A 24,126-nucleotide genomic window follows, 5' to 3' on the forward strand; every position below is an offset into this window, starting at 1 on the left:
TAATATTTCTGAGAACTTTTAATTTCTCAAGTATCTTCTGTGAAGGCACAAACACAGTCCCCATCTCCAAATAAGTTATTTTATTATCATGCAAGTCAAACAGATATAGTAGCAATAAGGTCTGGATTCAATTCCTCATTCTGAGCTACCAAACCCATCCACACTGTAGTGAAATGATCCCAATAGAAGTTCCTTAATCTCCCATAAGACAAGATGAAGGACATAAAAGTCACAAAGAGCCACCTACAAAAGTGAATTATAGCAGGTTTCTACACATCCTCTTGATTACATGAGATGCATGATTTGGGAATTAAATGGAGTTGGGGTGAGTAAATGATTTGTTTTAAGAACATGAAATCTCATCACCATGCTTTCCTGAAAGAAATTGCAAAAGAGAAGCCTTTGCTCAATTTCACTGAAACATAAATACAGGTACTACATTGCAAGTTTAACTGCAACATAAATGCTTAACACTTTCAATGACCATTCCTATGAGATGGTTTTATTTCAGTGTGGGACAATGTTTGATGATTTGTACTGATAGGTGGGTCCATCCAATGAGCTGGCTGCAGTTTGAGTTTGGAACAGAGCAGCGAGTTATTTCCGTGAGTGGAATGAATCATTCAGGATCTGGGACTGACTCCTGCCTGTTGGCTCTTTAAGGCTGGTTCCGCCCATTTCATTTAAGACAGCAGCCATCTTCAGTGAGGAACTCACTCACTCACACACACACAAACTCCCAGCTCTCCAGCCGCCCACAGCAGTCGGAGTTTCAGGTAAGTTTTTCACTCCGCTTTTCCCAAAGGGCGAAGTGAGCCGGAGAGTTTCCCCAGTCAGGGGGACAAAGTCCAGGCAAACTGGCCTTTCTCTCTCAACTGGCCGTGCACTTCATGGGTTGTTTGATCGGAGATTGGTTTTTGAAACACAGCAGTTTGTACTCTCGTTGTGATTGGGACAGAAATAGGGCGACTCCCTTGTTGTCTGTGTTACACTTTGCTGCTGTGCACTTGGACTGTGTTGACTTCAAACCTGACATCTTTCCTTCCTTCCATTTTCACCTGTGAATGTTGAATTTTCTTCTATCTCTTTCTCTCTCCCCCTGCTAGTCTTCTCTCCCATTGTATTTTACAGCATTGCAGGTGAGATACACCTGCTGCCCCGTGGAAGTGGGTGTGCGTTTCTAGCTTGGCAGATGGATGCCTGGACTACTCAGTTTCCCCATGTGGTCTGCTCTACATCAGGGAGGTGCAACACAGTCTGGGTGACTGCTTTGCACAGCACACATGTATCTGGCCACAGCAAAGACCCTCAGCTGCCAATTGCTTGCCCCTTCAACACCGTACTGTGTGTGTGTGTAAGGAGAGAAAAGAGCTGACATTTCAAGTCTAACTGACCCTTTGTCAAAGGGTCAGTTAGTCTTAAAACATCAGCTCTCTTCTCTCCTTACAGATGCTGCCAGACCTGCTGAGATTTTCCAGCATTTTGTCTTTTGGTTTCAGATTCCAGCATCTGCAGTAATTTGCTTTTATACTGTGTGTCCCCTGACCAACACCTGGGTCTGAGACTTGTTGCAGTGCTCCACTTGAGCTCAGCACAAGCTGGGAGGGTAGCATCTTGTTTTGGGCTTCAGGATCCTGTCGCCATCTGGACTCAAGATTGGGTTCAATCGTTTTAAGGCCTGAACACCTTGTAGAGTGCAGCCAACCTGTTTTGCATCTGCTTACTGTTCCCACTAGCAGCTAGTCTCCTTCCCAAGTTCACATTACTCATCCACTATATTTGCCTTCTCTCCTTCTGAGCTCCACATGCACCTGTGCTCTCTCACCTTTAACAGCCAGTCCCTGTCTTTAGCATATTTACATCAAACTTTGTTTTAACCACCCAAAATGACATTTCTGAAAGACAAGAAGTTTGCAGCATGATCACAACCTCCCCAAAGTCAGAGTGGTCAGTTGAGACAGCGAGCGAGTGAGAAAGCTGCATGCCAATATTTAAAACAAAGTTGCATGACTATTATTTGTGACTTATGCCATAAAACATGCCAGGGATGTGAATGCTCCCTGTGTTATATTTGTGATAGTGACGGTGGTTTTATACTGATTGAGTATAAAATGAGCAGCTAGCACTTTCCTATCCCATAGATGCTGGTGAGGAAAACATTGGCTGTTTTCCAAACTGTTGCTAGGTTTATAGAAGGGTCCCTGGACCTGAAACATTAAGCCTGCTTTCTCTGCAGTGTTTCTGCCAGACCTGTTGAGTTTCTCCTGCACTTCCTGTTCTTGTTTCTGCTTCGAACAGCCTTGCAGATGGGAAGGCTTTGTCACCTTGCTAGTTTGGTCAAGCTTATCGCGATGTTCGGTCTCATTGGGGCGAGTGAGTTTTGAACAGTCTAAAATGTTAATCAAGCCCCTACTCTTCCTGCTGTGGTTTCAGCTTCATTCGACATGGTTTCATGCCCAGCTTTCACTGTGTCATGTACTTTTTATTCTTATTGGATGGGTTCTGATTATTCCAGATCAGGAATAGGTTGTCTTGTACATCAGCTTCCAGAGTTCCTCACCTTTTCAAAATGCCTTTGATCCACCTGCTCACTGACATGCAGCCCCTGTTGGAAAAGCAGCAGCCCCGAGTTTACCCTGAGTTGGCTCCCACACCCAGCTATGTGACTGTCCTGCATTTGGTGCCTGTAATCCCTGGTACTGTGTATTTCTCCATTAGTTTCCAGTTTTGTGTCAGCACGCTGTGCTGCTGCTCCTGATCCCTCACTGGGGAGTAGCTTCACTGAAGTAAGCTGACCTGTTTCATGGCCCAGTCACCAAGAGCCTCGTGCACTGGCTTTTGCAAATTCCTAGCAGAGAGAAATTTGTTTGTGGGTTTCCAGTCAGTTGCTGACCACTATCAGTGCAGAGCCTCAAACATCACACCACACAGACTGTGTACACTTGATGTTGGTGGGGGCCCCTTTTGGGGTGCAGTACAGAGTTGTGGCTGCCCTGTCTTTGGACCAGGAATGCTCTCTGCAGCCAAACATTGTACTCTTCAGTCTGTTCCTTCACTTTATATGGGCTGCACTGCACGCAAAACAAAACTTCTCACTCTACTGAGGTACATGTGACAAAAGTAGATAAATGAATCAAATTAAAATATCTTATTAAATGCGAGAGGGTTCAGAAAAGATTTACCAGGATGTTGCTGGGTATGGAAGGTTGGAGTTGTAACTATAGGCTGGGGCTCTTTTTTTTTCCACTGGTGCATGGGAGGTTGAGGTGAACTTGTAGAGACTTATAAAATCGTGCAGGGTACAGATAAGTGAACGGCAGGTGTCTTCTCTATAGGTGGGGGATTTCAAGATGAGGGAGCACATTTTAAGGTGAGAGGACAGATGTACAGTAGACCATGAAGGGGCAACATTTTTAGTGGTTTGTGTCTGGAATGAACTTCCAGAGAAAGTGGTGAATGCAAGTACAGTTAGAATATTTTAAAGACACTTTGAACAGTAAGTGAACAGCTAAGGCTTGAAGTGGGGGAGTCCAGAACTACAGGGTGTGGGTTTACAGTGAGATGGGAAAGATTTAAGAAGGACCAAAGGGGTAACTTTCTCATGCAGAGGGTGGTGCATACTTGGAAGGAGCTGCCAAAGGAAGTGGTGGAGGCTAGTACAATTCCAACATCTAAAAGGCATCTGGATGGGTGTATAAATAGGAAGGGTTTGCAGGGATCTGGGCCAAATGCTAGCAAATGGGACTAGGTTAGGATATCTGGTCGGCATGGACGAGTTGGACTGAAGGATCTGCTTCTGTGCTGACTCCATTCCAGCTGCTAGTCACTCCTGGGCCTTTGATTGCAAAGCTCTTCTCCCTGTGTAGTAATTGATGTTGAAAAAGAAAATTACAAAATGCAGGGAAGATGGCAGTCATTCTTGTCCTGGAGTTTATACTGGCCCTCTCTAGGAGGGCTGAGCTGAGATCACAGCAGGGTTTTCTTGGTCAGTATTGTCACAAGTCAGTACAGTGTGTTGTCATCTGTGCGCTGAAAGTCTGTAGCTGATATTGCAAGGTTTTGTGTGTGAGCTTCGCATCTTCCTTGGCATGATATCTGGTTTGCAGAGTGGTGCCAGTGACTGAGGATTTGGGAGGAGTGAGGGGTCCCTTGTTTTAGTGGAGGTGCCTGACCATTCATGTCAGCTGCCATCGCACTTGGTCTGTTGCAGGGTCTGTGTGGCTGGAACCTGGCTTATTCTGTCTTCCTTTAGTTATCCCTCACTTGAAAACTCTGAAGGAATCCTATCGGGCTGGAAAAGATTGTGAAGGATGGAAATCTGGTTTAAGATAATTCAGTCCACGCTCAGGGGGTGGGGAGTGGAATATAGAATATTTTTAACATGGACTGTTCCATAAACTGGAAACTTTGTTTTTAAACGCATCATCTACAGGACATTGCAAAAAGTATTGACTTGTACTGTCTCTCCCTGACATTGTGTATATTTCCATGTTGTCCTGTTTGGGGATTTATTAGATGTTCTGAGTCAGTAGTGTACAGCACATTCAGTCTGCACTGATCAAAAACAGCCACTTTGCTATTCCAATCCCAGTCTCCAGCAGTCAGCTCATAGCCTTGTCTGCCTTGGCATTGAATGTGTACATCTAAAAACTTACTGAGAATTTCTGCCTGGATCACCCTTACAGCCAACGAATTCCAGATTGCCATCACCCTCAAGTGAAAAGATTGTTCCTCACCAACCCTGTACCTTCTTTACCCTGTAGCTTCAGTCTATATCCCTGCTCAGGACTCCCTCCACGACAGGGAGAGGTTTCATTGAACTGTCATTGGGAGACCCCAGTATTTTGGATCTCAATCGTTGCATGTGATCTTCAGTCAGTCAGATGAGGAGATGCTGAAACATGGTTGGTGTTTCTTGCATAGAAATGTTTTCAGAAGCTCATGATGTGATTTGAGTCAATTTTTTTGCCTGCAAGGCCAGGTCATGTACAAGTTCACTTGATCACTGAGGCCTTGCTTTGTTTCAAAGCAACATTTAATGCCCTGTCAACGGTTGTTGTCAGGCTTGAGTATTTAATTAGTGCAAATGCCATTACTGTATCAGATGACAGAATGCGCAGAGAGGCAAAGCAAAGCTTCAGACTGAAAGTAGTCTCTAAATCAGTTGCGGAGAAACCAGCACCTTCCAAACATCTCCTCGCTGCGCTGTTATCCATTTACCCCAAATCAATGACTGCATTGACAATGTCTCTCCTTGTCATGGCTGGGAGTGAACCTGAGGACTTGCTGTGTTGCCATGCAGCAACTCTGTTCTCTATTTTCAGGAAATCAGCCATCATCTGAATGTTGAAGCATGCTCGAAGGGCTGAATAGCCTCCTGCTGCTCTTGTACAGGTTCTTGCGTTGAGGTTATCTCCGTTCTGTTGTCCACAACCAAACTGTCTCGTTGCGATTACAACCGTACTCACTGACTTGGACTGATTCCCCCATCATGTACCATCTCCATTTTTGATGTGGTCAACCTTGTTCTCAAAACTCTGCACTGTCTCAACTCTCCTGATCTACACCACATCCTCCAAACCCCCTAAACCTTCGGAGCTCTCTATCCTTCTCGTTGGCTTTCCGGTCATCTGTTTGATGAAATGTAATTACTCTGCAGTAGCTGTGCTTTCAGGTATCTCGTGCAAAGCTTTGCACTTTGCTCCTCTCCATCTCTTAGCTTGTCGACAGCACTTTCCCCTTGTTAAAATACCCAGCTCAGGGAGCCGACGTTTGATCAGTTGTCCCAAATCTTCCTTTATGTAAACACAAGTATCCCACAAGCTGTTTGAGAATAGACCTGGGACTGTTTTCTGAATGGAGGAATTCTGGAAAAAGGACACCATTCAGCCCCTTGACTCTTTCCCACCATTCAGCAAGGTCATGACTGATGTGTTCTGAATTTGCCATCTCTATCTTGTCTTTGCATTTTTAAGCTTTAATTTTGTTAATCAATTCACCTCCAGCTTCAAGACATATATTGATCCTGCCTGGACTGCCTTCTGAGGCAGAGGGTTTGCAAATCACAGAGTCACGTCAACTGGACCTGACAGTGTCCATGATTAACAATGGCACCGACCAGGAAATGGACACTGAGTGTATTTCTCCCCCCCCCCCCCCCCCCCCCCCGGAATAGAAACTTCTCCAAGCTGTGGAGCTATGTGTTCTTGAGCTTGCTGTCGTGGCTCTCTGTTTCCCATTATCTCAAACCTGTCATTAAGTGTTGTGAAAATTCTCTCTGGTTTCGCTTTCCATAATGCTCATCAGGTTTCTCCACCCTGAAGCCATGTGCAGTTTATTCTGGGGTAATTCCTCATGGAACCAAGGGGCCGTGTGGGAAGGTCAGGAGTGGGTGAGTGTCAGGCCGTGCAGCAGCTATTAGAGGGAGCACCCTCGGCCTACCAAACTTGCAGATGACTTAGCCACTTGGTGTACCAGCAGGAAAGTAAGCCCAGGCAAGTCAGTATCGCCCCAAGTTCAGTGTGGTCTGTTTGCAAACCTCAGAGGCCTGGGCATGACCTTCCTGCAGCAGAGATCATTGATAGGCAAGCTGACCAATATACACACACCCACTTTCTCAGCAGCATAGGCATGCACCTTCCAGAGATTGTGGTCAGCACTGCGCCATGGTTCAGCTGGGTAGGAAGGAGGTGAGAAGATACAAGAACAATCACTAATAGGAGATTGCTCCAAGGACAACAGGGAGTTGTTTTGGTGAGTTCAGGATGGTTTGTTTCTTTCCCTGTGCCAGGATCCCAGATGCCCCCCCTCTGCCTATGTTGCCCTGTGTGGGGGAGGGAGGTGTGTGAACAGCCAGAGGTTGGTAATTCAACATGGTACCCATGAGTTGAGCAAGTCAGAGGATCAGGTCCTCAAAGTATATTTCTGTGCAGGAGAATGCTCAGCAATAATTTTGAGATGGTAACCAGTCCTGTGTGCCAGTGAGCACACAGACGTGAACCAGGTGATTGAGCATGTGGCTGGTAAAGTCATGGAGGAAGGAGGGTATCGGGGTTCTGAGGTCTGACCATGGCTTGTGACTCTGTGGGAGCCTGTACCACAGGGATGGGTTGTAAATTAACAGGACCCAGGCAAACATCCTCACAGAGAATTTGCTGATCTTGCTGAGGAGGGTTTAAATCAGGTCGGCAGAGGAATGGGGACCCAAGCAGGAGCTGAGATTCAGTGACAATAACAGGACTCGTGAGCAGGAGGAGACAATGCACAAAGTAATGCCAAGTGACAAATGGGCTTATTGATGGAGGATCCACCCTTTTTTTAAAATGGCTTCAATAAAGGCTTCCATTTTGAAAATGTGGTGTGAACTACGTACTGTGGGTCTGAGTGTGAGCACAGAAATGTGGCAATCGGCTATCTGAGATTGGGCCTGAATATTCAAGATCTACTTGTAGCAAGGACACACAGAAAGGCAAAGGAGTTAGAGTGGAGTGCCAAATCAAGAATAGAATTTGAATCTCTGTATATCTGACAAGATCTTTGAAGAATCATGATGGAGGATTTGTTTGGGTAGAGCTAAGTGTCTGAGAGTCACTAAAAGTTTACAAACAATTAAAACACCAGTTTAAATTCAGAAATTGCAATGTCCAGGTATGTGGAGACTGGCTTACATCTCCTTTGGAGTCGGATATATTTCACGAGAGAAAGTGCAGCAGAGGTTCACCAGATCACTCCTTGGGGTGGCAAGTTCCCCTCATGAGGAGAGATTAAGAAAGCTGGGGCAAATGGTGCTGGAATCGGCACTGAAAATGACAGTGTCCATGGACAGAGGGCAATGTGATGATTGGAGTCGCCGTGAGTCTGGTTAGCTTACTCTGTCTCCCATGGATGTTGCCTGAGCTGGAATGCTTTCTGTTAAGAATGCTTGATCCGCACTCCCCTTGACTGTTTTAAATTGATGGGTCATTTCCCTGAAACGTGAACTCTTGCAGGATGTGACAGGGTAGATGTAGACAGAAGGTTTCCTCTAGCTGAGTACTCTAGTGTCTCGTGAAGGGACAAGACATCTGATTGAGATGAGCAGAAATTTCTTCACTAAAGGTGGTGAATCTTTGGAATCGTCTATCACAGAGGCCTGTGGAAGCTAGTTCAAGCTGGCCTCTGGAAGACCCTGTCAGGGATATTTAAGGACGTGATCTCACTGGTCCAACTGGCTCAGGGGGCTGAACAGCATACTCCTGTTCCAGTGACCCCTCATTTTGTCTATCAACAGCTTAGATTTATACATCACCACATAATGAAACATCCTGGTTTTTCATCAGCTATCACCAAACCAAATTTGATACCCAGCCATATTCGGGAGCTGAAGTTAGGAAAGGAGCAAGGGCTATATATGTGGCTTTTTTTTTTTGAATGTTTTAATAGAACATGGGTGAGGCTGGCTGGGTCAGCATTTGTTGGTTGTGCCTCATCACCTTAGAGGGTGGTGGTGAGGTGAGTTGCCTTTCTGAGAACCTGCTGCCCGTGGGGTTACACTGTTAGGGAGTGTCGGAGTCTGGAAACCTATCACTGTTCAATGCTGAAGGGTGTGCAGCCTGGGTTGGTGGGGTGGGTGGGGGGAGGTGGTGGAGAAACTGTAGCTGATGGTGTTTCTGGCCATCCGCTGCCCTTTTCCTTCCATATGGAAATGGCCGTGGGTTTGGAAGGTGCAGTCTGAGTAAGTTGGATCAGTTTCTGTAGTGCATCTTGTACACAGTACACGCTGCTGCAACTGAGCATAGTTGGTGGAGGCACTGGATGTGTGTGTAGATGTGGTGGCAATCAAGCTGGGGCTGCTTTCTGAGATGGTGTCAGCTTCTTGAGTGTTTTTTTGGAGCTGTATCCATTCCAGGCAAGGAAGGGAGTATCCCATTATGTTCGTGGCTTGTTCCTGGGGACAGGATTTGAGGAGTCAGGAGGTGAGTGAGTGTTGGATTTTTCTGTCTATGGTAGTGTTGTGCATTTCCTGCTTGTGTTCAGCAGGGAGGTGGAGAGATTTGGTAACCCAGAGCCTGGGGTGTGGTTGCTCAAGGCACAGTCACTAATGGTTCAGCCATGATATCTTGGAGGTCAGTATTAGACTAACACCACTATAATAGTGAAGGTTCAGGGGCTGAGAGGATGATTCTAGTATCCTTCCCTTACAGGGCAGGGTTGCTGTCCAAGGTGGTCAATCTGTTGCAGTCAGGAGGATTGCCATGTTGTCAGCATCTCTAATTCTGGATTGAGCAATGACACATGAGCTCATGAAATTAGCCTGACCCAATCAAAATGAGCAGTTCATCCTGTTTTCAAGTAACTGTGAGCAAAGCTCGATGAATGGTTGTAGGTTTTAATCTTCTCTTTAAAACGTGCCAGTTCTGAGCAATGACCATGTGCACTGATCGTGATTTGGCCCCTTCCCTCTCTTGCAGTGATGTTTTGTTGCATGTTCAGCATTTGCCCTCCGTTATGTGTTGCTGTTCCTGCACTGAATTAGTTGTGGAAGTGGTGGTTATGTATCGAAATAAGGATCTCACTTGCAAACGACAATGATGCTGGAGCAATTTTGCGGGTAGCTTTTGTCGTCTCGCAGTGAATGTCACTGCTCAGTTTAATACTAAATTCTTTTTGTTTCAGTCACAGTAATAATTGTTCTTGAAATCCTGCTGTTCACTACATGTCTATACAGACTGCAAGTCTGGAGTCACTGGGGAATTTTAAACAGCTTGACCTTGTTCCTGGACTGGTAATCCAGAGGTGTAGCCTCCTCTCCAAATTCCAACTCTCTGGAATCTTTCCCAGTAACAACACAGTAACCAGTTTGTGGCAGTAACAGTGATCAGGATAATCCACTCCTGTCCACTTTAATTTCTGTTGTTGCTTAGGGAGGGATGCTTGGTGTACTGAGGCCAAACGAGTTCATTATGGAAAGGATCGAGCCATTGGCAATGGTGGGTTGGGTCTGTCTCACTGTGAATGGCAGCTTTGAGGGTCAGTGCCAGGTGAGGGAGATCTGATGACTGGGGAAGTTATGTACAGTAAGGGAGTGGGGCAGACTGTGTTCCTAACAGAGGCGTTCAGTTAGCTATTAAACATCACATTCTGTTCATTGTATTCAAATCTCAGATTTTAAACAAGATTCCCATTGTCCTCCTCATTTGCTTTTCTTGAGGTCAGTCATGTACTGTTAGGAAACACTCCCACTCTCCCAACCATTTGATTACTGAAGTGAAGCTTCCATTTCTATCGTCCCTCCTATCTTCTCAAGCCATGGTGCTACTCCTTACAGCCTACAGAATCCCTCCAGGGTGGAAACAAGTCCACATCGTCTCCCCTGCAGAGGAGCCCACCCAGACCCACTTCCCCTCGCCCATTATTCTACATTTACCCCTGACTAATGCACCCAACCTACACAACCCTGAACATCATGGGCAATTTAGCATGGCCAATTCACCTAACCTGCACATCTTTGGACTGTAGGAGGAAACCGGAGCACCCAGAGGAAACCCACACAGACACGGGGAGAATGTACAAACTCTGCACACTCGCCCGAGGCAGGAATTGAACCCGTGTCCCTGGTGCTGTGAGGCACCAGTGCTAACCATTGAGCCACTGTGATGCCCAAGTATTTGTGACACCTGGCAACAGTAGGAGAAGGTGGGAGCCCTTGCAGAGGTATCCTGCCACACAGCCAGGGGTTTTGTGGAGCATGGATGGTGAGTGTTTTGAGGTTGAATCCTTTCATGACCAAAGACACTGATGCATGTGGGTGCAGTCTGGTCATGGCTCAAAGTATGAATCCTGGTCATTTTCTGCATGGTGTTTGAAGGCTGGGAGGGGGGGGGGGGCGGGCAGTGGTGGTGTTTTGATGGGCAATGTTGGAACTGTATGGTGGTGAAGTGTAGGAGCCTGGATGTGGAGCTCAGTCCAGTGACTGAGATCTGTGAGGCCACTGTACCTCGCGTTCAGTGACCCCGAGCCTACACATGATGGATGCATCACTGCTGCATCAGACCAAGGCGTTCAGCTCAGTCTGGGTCCACCCCTGGAATTTACATGCTGGTCAATCCAAAAACTGCACAGACTCTTATGCCACCACCAAGTGACCCTTCATTACCAATGCATAGTGCATGGCACTGACCAAGCTAGCTCCAAGCATGCCCAGAGAGGGACCAGAACCAATGACACTGTCTTTATCTGTGTCAATGTGGGTGCACTGACTCTCATAACAAAAGATACCATTGTGCAAGATGTTTATTCTGTCTTTCCCACCAGGAGGTGGACAGTGAACCAGTAACCAGCTGAGACTGGTAAGGACAATGCTTGTGTGGAGGGGGGGCACTCTTGTTTCTATCTGAGCCAGGGCTCCCTGATTGGACCAGATTAACAGCTCCAGTCACCAATCTCCCATGCCACAGGGTCTGCTTGGCCGACCTCGGGACAATCACAACATCAGGAGAAGAGGTTGGTTTGCCCTTTCAAGGGCTGGCCATGCTGGGATGGGTTGAATGGCTTCTGCGTTATGCATGTTTCCATGAATTCTGCTGGGACACATTCAGTTGGTTTAGCTCAGTTTGGCTGGATATCTGGGTCACTATACAGAGTGATGGAAACTGTGTGTGGTTTCCTGTATTGGGCTCAGGTTACCCTGAAGGGCTCTGCTTCTCAACCTCTCTCCTTGCCTGAGGCATGCTGAGCTCTGGTGTCTGTCTCTCCGTGGTCTGGTATAACTGGCAGCTTTTAATTTTTCACTGAACTGTGCCTCAACACTGTTCCCCCTCCAACTCAACTCTACTTTCATCCCCTGCATTTTTTTTTTGATGGCTTGCACTGGGCTTTACAGGTAGATAAATCAATTGTACAGCACTGACTTTACTGGTGGTGACCAGGACAGGTGGGGGGGAAGGGGGAAAGATCCCATTGCTGACTTGGTAATGGAGCAGGGAGATAGTTTTGGTTCTGCTCAATAATGGTTCCACGTATTTTAAATTTAGTTTTAGAGAAGTGTGTAGTTTGGGTTGGCAGAAATGAAAGGAATCCCAGTGTGCAACTTGCTGGCATTAAGTTCCTGCAAGCAGCAGCATGGTCATCAGCAGACAGCCTGCAACCCAATCCACTGGAAATACCCTTCACTTCATCCTTAAACCGAAGGTCCAATACATGTTGTCATGTTTTCACAACCTGTGTGCGTCCCCCCGGGGGGGGGGGGTGGTGTCCCTGGGCTAGCACCCTCCCCACCTGACAGGGCGTGGGTCAACCTGTGTTCCCATGACCGTATGGGACTGTCCTGGTTGGTTGTCCGTAACAGGTATATTCTTGACCATGTCATTGAATGCTTCCCCATGGGTCACGTCAGCAACCCTTGCTGTTCAATGTTGTGGGAACTTGACTATCTGTCTGAAATGAACCTTTTTAACAGCTTTTGTTTTTTGATCTCCCTTCTCCCTCAGCAGGTCAGGATTTCCCTGAGGACCCGTTTCTGTTCGATCTGTTACCATGGCAGCTGTAAGTACTCTGATGCAGACACAACCTTCCTTCCTTCACCGTCTCTTCAGTTCCCTGCCTGCTTATGAATTGATGAGATGAGGTTTAGTGGAATTGACTGAGATCAATAAGAGAGTCAAAGGTTTCATTGACTTGGTTTCTTCCCAGTTAAACTGTAATCACTTGTTTGGGACATTGTGAAATGTTATCAGCAGACAAATCCATTGTTCAAACATGGTACCAGTCAGTGAGCAGCTCCTGTGATACTGCCTGCTGTTGACTTTATTAATGAAACCTGTTTGTCTCTGTTCTGGGATCAATGAACCCATGCTGTTGATCAGCAGAGGGTTGGACAAGTCAAGGTTTAATGACCCTTTGAGGGGACTATTCCTTGAAGAATTCACTTAGTTTTCCACAGTAAATTTCAATGGTTGTAATGACGTCGTCCCTATTTCTTAAATCCCTTGGCTTTCGGGCTCAATTGCCCAGTCTCTTGTCATTGGAGAAGTTACTTATCCCAGGGAGCAATAGTGAATCTTCGCTGTACTTGGACTAATGCAAGTATTTAGTTTTTGTTTAAACATGGAGACTTGAGCGCTCTCGCTCAAATCAATATGCGCCCTTCAAGGAGGGAATGTAATCTGGCATTCGTGGCTGAATAGTACCTGAATCTTTTTTCTTTTCCCTGAAATGCCAGGGAAAAAAAAACACTGCAACACAAGTGAGTGTTGGGTGAAAACAGGAGGGCAGTCCAACTGGAAAAGGCTTTTGCCCCCTGCTCTGTTCCCCAGTTCCTCATGTGTCCATATCTCCTCACAATTGTATTTCAATCTATTTTCCTATCAAGGTTTTCTGATGAGCTCTGGTTCTCAGTCACACAGATGATAACTGAGCACTGACACTTGCAATAAATCTACTCCCTCACCAGCTGACAACACGAAGGCCCATTTAATCTTGCTCTTGTCTTCCTGTCTGTTATCCAATCCTCTATCTGCACAAATGTGAATTGTCTTAAACTCTCAGATGTCATTGTCCTCATGGATGTGGTACCTTACTGAATGGCTTTTGGGACTCACTAAATTTAATTTTTTTTTTCCCTGGTATCTCCTACATGGGCTATGGACCCAAAAGAAATCCTGGTACAGTCAACCTGGTTTTTCCCCATTGTTACACCACATTGAAGAATCCAGATATGGCAGTGGTGTTGTAAGCATGTTGTTCACACTTGGGTAATTGACCATGATGTGGAGGCGCCGGTGTTGGACTGGAGTGGGTCAAGTTAAAATTCTCTCAACACCAGGTTATAGTCCAACAGGTTTATGTGGAAGCACTACCTTTCGGAACGCTGCTCCTTCATCAAGTGGTTGTGAGCAGTGTTCAGAAAACTAGTGTTTCCACATAAGCCTGTTGGACTATAACCTGGTGCTGTGATTTTAAACTCCATTGCACACGTCAGCTTCCTGATCAGCCCTCCAAGTGTGTTTCATGGCACTGACCTCACTACAATCTGTGCAGCCAGTAATGAAGCAAGGCCAGGCAATGGATAGAAACCTGGTGAGTAAACAGGAAAGAAAATACAGGTCAGAATAAATGAGTCTTTCTGACTGGCAGGCAGTGGCTCGTGGGTTACAGTATGGATCCATAGGAGGATGCCATACTAAAGATTTAGATGAGGGAAGTAAATGTAAGATAGAAAGCTGGGTGGGAGGGTGCAGACATGATGCAGTATCATTTGGACATTGAGTGGGAGTGGGTCAGTGCATGGCTGATGCTTGTTAACGTGGATAAATGTGAGGTGGTTCACTTGGGTAGCAAAAAATAAGAGTCCAATGATTATTTGGCTGTATATTGAGAGGGGGGATGTTCAGTGAGCCTGGGGTACCCTTGCAATCCAGTCTCTGAAAGGGAGTGTGCAGGTACTGTGGGCAGTGAAGATGTCAAACTGCACATGGGCCTTTGATAGTGAGAGGGTTTGAGCCGTGCAACAGGAATGTCTGGCTGCACTTGGCGATGCCACTCCTGAAATACTGCGGGGTTTTGGTCTCCGTCTCTGAGGAAGGATGTTCTGGTGATGGAGGGAGTGCAGCTGGTGGCGGGACTGACCGAGGAGGAGAGACCGAGTTAGTCAGAATTCTGCTGACTGGAGATGAGGAAAGATTGAGCAGAGGGTGATTTGCCTAGAAATGGTGAAAATTCTGACAGGACCAGTCGGTGAACACAGGAAGGATGTTCCGGTGTCTCTTCACCCAGAGAGTACTCAGCCTGTGGAATTCCCTACTGCAAAGGTGTTGGGGCCAGAACATTGTTACCAAAAAGGAGGCCGCTCCAGCTCTTGGGACTGCAGGGATCCAGGCATATGGGGGCAGGAGCAGGATTCGGGTGCTGTGCTCGATGATCAGTTATGATCACACTGACGGAGCAGACTGGAGCTCCGGGATGGCCACCATCTGATCCTGTCGATCGGAATTATTTGGCACTGGCTGAGTACAGTTTGGGATTGCCCCCACTGCACAGGAAGTTGGTGTGGTGTTGGACCAGACTTAGAAAATGCTTACCAGGTTGGGGACTTTGACCCGTGTGTGTATGCCTGTGTATATATGCAGTGCAGAAACCGTTGAGTGAAATGGTGATTTGTACTGCCGACCAGTTAAATCGTTAGTCTCTGGTCTTGTCTGAGACTTGGACTGGTTTGGATTGCATTGTCATGACATTCCAGAGTCTCTTCAATGTGACGTCCCTATGTCTGACCTGGGGCTGATTTTTGGGCTTTGGTGAGAGCCCAGGTTTCTTTCTCTTCCTTGTCTTGACGACCGTTGTCTTTCGTCAGTGCAGTACTGACCTAATGAAGGCTGTATAACTGAGTCTTTGTGTGGCCTGCACTTGGATGCTGCTGCTCTGGGAGTTTGGTGTGGTGAGGACAGGGTAAGTTTCATGGTGACCAGCCGTAGTACCATCTCCTGGCCCAGGAGCTGCTCTTCCTACACTGTGTTCACCATCTTCCCCCCCCCCCCCCCCCCCCCCAAACCATCAGCTCTTGTCCCTGACCGTGTTGTCACCTTTATCTCTGTGTGAAGATCAGGGAAGCTGATTAAATTTGCTGCAATATCCTTTACAAAACCAGTTTCCTCATTTGCTGAACTTGTGCACTTTGACCACAATTGATTCTCTGTCTCTCTGAGATACAAGAACGCTGGATGATCCAGGCATCAGCCTCGAACTGAGGAAGCAATTCAGGCATCATCTTCTCAACTGATTCCTGTGGAGTTTGGTTTAAGTTTTTTGCCTCCTGAAGGCAATTTAAAAGCTGACCCATTGGTGGAAATACTAAATTTGCAAATTAACTGCTATTGGCTTTTAGCCATCTGTTTCTGAATGTAAAACTTCACTCCTCCCCAAACGTTGAGTAACGAACCCCTGACATAAGTGATGTGACTTGATTTTATCAAGTCTCAACATTTCTTTGAAAGGCTGTCTCAGAGTTTGCTGTTTTCAAATCACTTTCTGACCCTTTTAGAAAGAGAGCCTGTCAGTTCACCCAACTGAAAATGTAAACCCTTTATTCTTCAGCTTAATCCAAATTAACCTCCACACATTTTAAGATCAAGTCACAATTAGTTTGTTTCTCCTGCTGTATTTGATCTTTGCAGATTTGTACTGGAACCTGTAGCTTCCTGTTTAGTGCTGGTGTGGTTCGGTAGAAAGCAGTAATACCTTTTTGTCTTTAAGACAAAAGAATTGTTTGTCCCTGAAATTAGCCTGCAGTGAAAGCCGCTTGTTTCGTAGCTTCTATTGTCTGAATTTAGAAATCTAGCTTTTTGCCTATAGAGGTGCTTGTTGGTGAGCTGTTGTGATGGGAATGCAGAGGAAGTTGGTTTTAATTTGTTCATGTTCAGCTTTCCCTCGGAAGGAGTAAAGTTCACTGAGGCACATGTGAAGATGTTTGGAATCGAATCGTTGCACTTGACAGCACTAGGCCATTTGGCCCATCGCATTGCTGCTGGATCCTTAGAAAAGATAAAGGCCAAAACTCGAATGCTGTTGACTCTATAGGGGACTTTCCTAAACAGTGCTGTGACCAAGGAAGTGTCTTCCTCATGTTGTGGAGGGAACATGTAATGTAACCAGGCCAGACCGCCTCAGAACATTTTCACAGTCGCCCAGATCCTAATTTTCCCTGCTTGTTTTTGGCAGACTTTCAGGTGGATATTCCAGGAGTGATGCACTCGCTCATCAAACCACTTGGCTCCCAGAAACACCAATTTATTTACTCCCCGCTAAAGGAAACGTCAACAAAAGAAAACAGAATTTAGGATAACAACTATATGAAAACCCAACCAACAAAATATCCCACCCCCCCCCCCCCCCCCACACCATTTAACAAAGAAGCTGATCAGATTTCCTGCAACATCCCCACAAACAGAACCCCCTGGCAACAAATAAGTTCAAACCCAGGTTTTTGGAGGGGAGAACTCCGAGAGACTGAGAGGATCAGCCAGTGATCATTGCTGAAGCCTGGTTCCTCTTTATACTGCAGCAGCTTATCCAGGACCCCGACTAAAACTAAACCAAACTCTCAAAATCCCTCCACTGGGAGAACAGGCTACTCTATTTTCATTGTATGACAGGTTTTTAGTAAGAAAAACCTAAAAGCCTTTTCCCTGGTGGTTGCCTTGGGCAGTATCTGTTAGGTCCCTATTCCCAGGCAAATCTGAACTTGTGCCTTCTGCAACCCCACTTTGGGAGGGAGGAGGTGGAGATAAGGAGCAGGGTTATGAACATGACAGCCAATCTACACACAGAATGGAGTTTACAGATGGCTTAGCATTGATGTGTGTGTCATGTTTGGTTAATTCTGGTGTGTGCCATGGCATGTTTCCCTACAGAAATGTCTCGTTTTATTTTCAAAAAAAAAACACAAATCCCTGCCTGTTCCCTGAACATGGAGCTGCATTGGAACTCGGTGATATCTCAAACTGAGCTGCAGCCGTCCTGTGAGGGAGAACCAGTGCATTGCACCTTCCCAAATAAGCAAGGTGTGCCAGCTTGAGTGAATGGGAACTGCTGCTCACTTCTCTGTGCCACCTTGGCTGACCAGTCTGTGCTAGAACAGGAGTGCCATCTGGGTTGAGTGTTTGACCATTCACAGCTTCCAGCTATGCTTGTTAATGCCAACACCTAGTCCTCGACCAGCTTTGTTGCGTTGAGCTAACCTGGGAGAGGTTTTAATTTTCAATGCTGTTGTTCATCAGTTTAGTCATGATGCGTTCCCTCATTCTGAAAGAGGAACAAAATAGAAACTCTCTGATTTAAAACTCCGGCCCGTGCGAGCTATGCCCATTGTTCCTGCAGTGAGACAGAGTGTCAACCAAGTGACACAGAATCGCCAGTCTCTGAACCCTGGCAACTGGCCACGGGGTAAACGCCAGGCTAACATTGATCTGTTCAAGCCAGCTGATGTGTATTTTGAAGTTATTAACACAGGCTGCCTTTGCTGTTTCTCTGGGGTGGTTGTGGGATGGGCCAACCACATTGTGGGTTCACCCTGACTATTTTTATCATGACTGGTTTCAGCATTACATTGCTCTGGTTACCATAGGGAACTCCCTACAGTTAGAGTACTGAGAGGTTTTGATATTCACTGGAACAGAGATAGGACCTTGATTCATCCACCCTCGACACTGCACTGACACAGTCAGTCAGATTGCTGGCAGTGCCATCTCATGTGTCACTGTTGGCACCGGAGCCACAGTTTCACTTGGGCCGGGGAGATCAGAGAACTGGGTCTGTGTAAGTTATAATGTGAGTCAGGGTCTAGTATGGGTGAAGGGTTCGTGCAGTGGACTGGCCAGTCAAAGGACAAATGGGACCTTTGGAGTAAGCTACTAGCAGTGGCAGGAATTTCAATGCATTCTTTTTCCCAGGTAAAGGAATTGGACAGGATAGTTCCACATGGGCCCAGAGTAGCTGATTGGGATGAATTGGATAGCTTTTCAATGTTTTGATTTCTTTTGGGGAGCATCATTTTTTTTTCCCCCCTTCATGGAGTCATTTTTGACATGGGAGACCTGGTGTTTGTATCATTACTGGTAATTCCCTGATTTGGAGACTATATTTCTGGTGATTCCCAACCCATGTTTTGTGAAATTGTACCCATGTTCTTGCTTGCCTGGAATCCCTACAATATAGAAATAGGCCCTTTGGCCCACCAAGTCCACACTGACCCTCTGACGAGTAAACCACCCAGACCCACCCCCTACCCTATTATCCTATATTTGCCCCTGACTAATATATCTAACCTACACATCCCTAAACACCATGGGCAATTTAGCACACCCAATTCACCTGACTTGCACATCTTTGGATTGTGGGAGGAAACCCACACAGACATGGGGACACTGTCAATTCTACACACAATTGCCTGAGGCTGGAATTGAACCTGGGACCCTGGTGCCGTGAGGCAGCAATGCGAACCATTGATCCACTGTGCTGCCCCACGCCTGTATTAACAATGGCTGATCTCCGTGACCTGGCTCTGAAAAGAGGTTTGGCAAATTTGTATTTTGTTTTGCCTACGCGCAGTTTGTTGAGACAAGTAGTGCACTGGTATTGAGTCAGTGGAATGTAACAGAGGAGACAAGACAGCGCAGGGAACAGCAGTGTGACCCTCCTTGTCAGGTTAGGTTCCTAAACAATGGGAGTTGGCCAGCAGTGATTGGCCCACTTGCATCCATTGGCATTGGGTGTCAAAGTGAGCCGGTTATGGATGGGAGTCCCACTCTGAGCATATCACCAAGGCTAACAATAGTGCCCCAGCATTGCAGGAGTGCTGCACTGTCAGGGGGACCATCCTGAAGCTGAGCAACTACCTCCATCCTCTAGTACAGGAGGGAGAAAGCTGCAGGACTCACCTTTTTAAGAAGCACTGCCATTTCTTTCAGCAGGAGCTTCCTCTGAAAGGTCCTGATGCCTTTTGTTGGTGACTGACTGACTGTACTCTGCCATGGTGTGACAGACTGCTGGACAAGAATTGACCTTTGTTTTGATGGTCAATAGCGGTGTTTACAACTGCACATATGCTTGGTTGTGAGATATCTTGATGCCTGTGTGTGTGTGTGTCCCTCTCTCTCTTTTTGCTTCCTCTGTGTTTGTGGACACAGCAGCAGAAGGCTGCTCTCTCTGGCTGAGTTTAGTTTGATATTTTGAACCTAGAGCTGCTGTCCTGAGGGGTAATGAAATGCCAGTTCCTTGTCACCAGCAGCCCACCCTGTAGTGTTCAGCAGCGTCATTTCTGCTTCACTCCTATCTTAGCACTGAGCAGCGGAGTTGAACCGGAACCCTCCCCCCTCTCCGTCTTGTCGTCATCTTCCCCAGAGAATGACACCAACCTCCCATGCTCTGGTGAAATCCGGATCTGCGTTTCTATTCCATCTTTAGTTCCGTGTTCCCAACAGTGTCTCTGTGTCTGTTTACCCAGCCAAGGCTTGTGTCTGTGAACTCCTTCATTCATAATCATGTCTTCAGCTTTGTTCCTTGGTTGGGTGTGTTCTCTGACATTGCCAGGTTCCTGCTGGGTAATCACCCCCAGGTCTCACATGGCACCTTGGCACAAGCTAATTCATCTATGCTCTCAGCCATGCTGGTCGGAAGGGGAGGGGAAAGCAGTCAGGGACGTGTAGTTTGAGTCCCACACCATCCTACACCTGCTGTCCTGTCAGCACGCACCGAGTTTTCAAGATGGACTTGTCACATTGAGACGCTCACGTGATGTTAGAAATTGGAGTCTTGAGACCCCTTGACCAGTCACACGCCATGCAGACAAGAGGAAGCAGGTAGCCTTTTTCAAATAAATGAGTGAAGAACTGACTCTGTGGCAATGGTGGCAGCTATTTTTTTTCTTAACAGGTTGGACATCGTGGCACTGTTCGAGAGTACCCTGGATTCAATTCCCAGGAGGATGCAGCCAAACTGAGAAAGGCGATGAAGGGGCTCGGTTTGTATCTCAACCAATCCTTTTTACTTAACAAAGGTGTCATTCTCAGGGTGTCACAGAGCTCTGTGATGTGGGGGGGATGTTATTCTCCCACCTTAGTGACAGTTCACTTCCACCCCTCTGTCACAATGCATGATGGAAACCAGACGTTTTGTGATTTGGGACTGGGTGGACCTCTTTGAGTATAAGGTCATTGGGTTTATCAAGTTGGGCCAATCAATCAGGAAGCCCTGGCTGACCGATATAACCAGGAGATTTAGAGTCTGCTCAGTTCCGGGACTGACGCCAAGCAGGCTGGTCACAGCCAGTGTAGTGTGCACTGGTAAACAGAGGGTGGCTTACTGACAGGATACCAGCCTGTGTGCAATTTGCTCTCTAGTATTTTCCATCAGTGTTACAGCACCAGGAGGAGACCATTCAGCCCCTCTCTCCTGTTCTGCCATGTAAAGTCAGTGATTGGTTGATGTTTCACATGCATTCTGAACCCATTAAACCCTTTTCAAACAAACCATTGGTTAGTGGGTTTGAGAACACTTTGACCATAAGTCACAGGCCATTCAGCCCATTGAGTCATCTCCACTATTGCCCAGCACAGCAGCATGTTGGGTTAGCAGAGGATTTTGGAATAAGTGCTTCCTTTCATCCCCCACCTCCCTGCATTCCAACCGGCCTCCTATTTTGAAGGTTCTGACCAATCCTTTGAGCTCCATGTGACCCCCCTCCTCTTCAGGTTCTGCATGCAGTCTAGTTCCTGCAGCCAGTTAGCTGATCATTCTAGTGACCCTCTGCATGGTCACTGAATCATTTCTGCCAAGGTTGTGACCACCTTGGGACAATAAGGAATGATCATTCCGTCTCCTCCCCTGCCAACACGAGGTCCATCTCTTCCTCTAAAGGAGGCAGGCAGACTTGTCAGAGCATATTGAATCGTGTTAGTCTGCCTGAAGGTTCCGTGTCCACAACTTCCTGTGTGGCTGCTAACACTCAGTCACTTGTGACAAGGCAGACAGTGTTCCTTTCTCACTCTGACAGATAACCTTCAGATGGCCTTGAACCTCAAACTTCCTCCCCCCACCCGACAGCCCTCACTAACAACCACCACACATATCTGCAAACCATGACACTTTCAAAATGCATGTTGTAGGTCCACATTAATAAAAAAAATTATGAATTTACAATGAGTCATTTTCTCACATGGCAAAGGGGAACACATTGTACGTTGTGGTGGTTCAGCCCTGGAAGAAATGCAGATTGGAATGTGGCTCCCTGTTGGAATAATGTGTCCCAGCCTCCGGGACTGAATGTTTGTGTACTTTGCACACACGATGATGAGTAATCCTTCTGAGTGTTCTGATTACATCGCATTCGTTATATCGTTTCTGAAAGTGCAAACCAGAATGTTCATGGACCAATTTGTAAGCCTGTCGCCCAAACTGAACGAGCAGCGTGGGGAAGACTGCCACGTAAAAACATGGGGAATAACTATCTGGCTGTGTGTGTGTGTGGGACCCAAATTGCAAGGAACCCAAATTTGAGTCCTACTGCAGAAACCATTTGTCACTTCATGAGCAGCTGTTTGTGTTCTCAACCGCTGTGAGGTGCTAACAGAGTGGCTTGATAGCCTCTTGCTCTGTTGTAATATGTTTGGTGTGAAGGTCACGTTCCTTGGTCTGATGACAGTATGCAAGCTTCCCACTAACGTGGATCTTCCACGGCCAAACATGCAATATTTCATCTGCAAGTTTAAAAATCACAGCACCAGGTTATAGTCCAACAGGTTTATTTGGCAGCACTAGCTTTCAGAGCACTGCTCCTTCATCAGAAGGTTGTACCATCAGCGTCGCTCCGAAAGCTAGTGCTTCCAAATAAACCTGTTGGACTATAACCTGGTGTTGTGTGATTTTTAACTTTGGCCACCCCAGTCCAACACCGGCATCTCCAAAAAGTTGAAGATGACACACATTTTGAGAGCAGGTAATGACCAGCTGGTTTTGAAACTGTTCTGTTGCTGTGTAGGTACTGATGAGGATGCCATCATTGAGGTCCTGACCAGAAGAACTATTGCCCAGAGGCAGCAGATCAAAGCAGACTTCAAGACTGCTTTTGGCAGGGTATGGTTTTTTGACTGCAGCTTTGTGAATTCCATGAGAAATGTATGACTGGGTGATGTACACGACAATCCTCTTCATCCGCTGCGGGTCTCCAGCTAATTACCTGGGGTTGCCACACCATCTGACTGGCTTCAATGTGTTTCAGACTTGGTGGAGCTCTTAGTTAGTTATACAAAGGAAATATCTCCATTCATAGGCTTGCTTCCAGTGTGAGGTCTCCATTAATCCTTTCTTGCAGGCCAAAGCCACATTGATGATAAAGTCAACACAACAGGCCCATTAGTGCTATTGTCTATCCTGGGAGATTGGGGACTGTTGGTTTGTCTGCTGACCTGAAGGTTATGCACTGGAGTAGCTGTTGTAGTTTTCTCCCTCTCTCCTATCCCATCAAATCCTGTTCACATCCAGTTGAATCCTTGGGCACTTAACAGAAGTATCCCACTGTCCACAGAGCATTTGGACAGAGCTGGGAGATGCCCGTGTGTAACACTTGCTCCTGTCAAATGCAGAGGAAGTTGTGTTTTAGTCTGTCCTTCACTTCGTAAGGTCAGCTCACTGAGGTTTCAGAGAATCCCCAAGAAACGGAACTGAAACTCTGAATTTGAAACATTCTGCAGTCCTAGATGGCTATAGTGGAGAGAAAACCAAATGAGGATGTCGGGGCAAGGAATGACCTGTTAGAGTAATAAAGCAATGTGGTTAACCACCAGCTCCTGAACTCCTTCACGTACACAGAACCTGTGCATGGTGTTCACACAATCCTCATTGTAACCCCCAACATTTGACCTTTTGTTACCTTGGCTCTTCCCCCTCATTTTTTTTTTATTTTCCCCCCCCCACCTTTAGCTGATACTGGAGTCCATGTGATCATTCACTTCCTGCTGTCTGTCTGTGTACAGTGTGTTGTGACCAAGTGCAGTCTGTCTCCTTTCACTGATCCTCCCCACTGGATACAGGCCAATCTTCCCATTTCCCACCATTGCATGCTCCCTTTCCAATGAACAGCAACCTGTTACTGTTTTGTGTTGTGATTTGAACAAAGGGGAATTGTCCCTGGGCTCACGTTGTCCGGGAAGCTGACTTGTTTGTTCATTGCTGTCAGTTAACAGCCAAGTCCAATGTTTTAATTTTGACGTTCTCATCACTTTATTTTTGGGCATGTCAAATGTCTCTGCCTTTTGGCCTGCAGAGTCTGTTTGTTTGTACACAACAAGATCAGTTCCTCAGCCCTTGTCACCCCTCCTCATCAGCTCGCTCTCCTTCGCTCTCGCCCCGCAGTCATCAAGAGCACTGAACAAGTCCATTTGGCCCATCTAGTCTATGCTGTGAAAAGTCAACCACCTCTCTAGTCAAAACCCAGTTCCCAGAACTCGGTCCATTGCTTTGTCTGCCTTTGGCATTGAGTGTCGATCTCAATCCTTCCACACTGAGGGTTTCTGTCTCTCCCACCCTGACAGGAAGTGAGCTCCAGGTTTCCACCACCCCTATGGGTGAATGCAGTTTTTCCTCCCGATGATGGAAAAT

At 46.6% G+C, this 24,126-nt stretch overlaps 1 protein-coding gene across 2 annotated transcripts in view; it reads left to right on the forward strand.

Moving 5' to 3' along the window:
• The first annotated feature begins 636 nt into the window (after positions 1 to 636).
• The window catches only part of anxa4 (annexin A4), a 49,073-nt gene continuing 25,583 nt past the window's right edge, over positions 637 to 24,126 (forward strand). The window contains exons 1-4 of one of the 2 annotated variants that reach the window (XM_043681195.2): positions 637 to 776; positions 12,468 to 12,522; positions 20,404 to 20,491; positions 22,508 to 22,602. In XM_043681195.2, the coding sequence (XP_043537130.2) occupies positions 12,514 to 12,522; positions 20,404 to 20,491; positions 22,508 to 22,602 (192 nt within the window). In that variant the 5' untranslated portion in view covers positions 637 to 776; positions 12,468 to 12,513. The remainder of the gene's footprint in view (positions 777 to 12,467; positions 12,523 to 20,403; positions 20,492 to 22,507; positions 22,603 to 24,126) is intronic. The other variant, XM_043681196.2, reaches the window with a different exon arrangement.

This window comes from Chiloscyllium plagiosum, unplaced genomic scaffold (assembly GCF_037043375.1).
Source record: "Chiloscyllium plagiosum isolate Xiang-an unplaced genomic scaffold, Cpla_swu_hap1 HiC_scaffold_48, whole genome shotgun sequence".
Lineage (NCBI taxonomy): Eukaryota > Metazoa > Chordata > Chondrichthyes > Orectolobiformes > Hemiscylliidae > Chiloscyllium > Chiloscyllium plagiosum.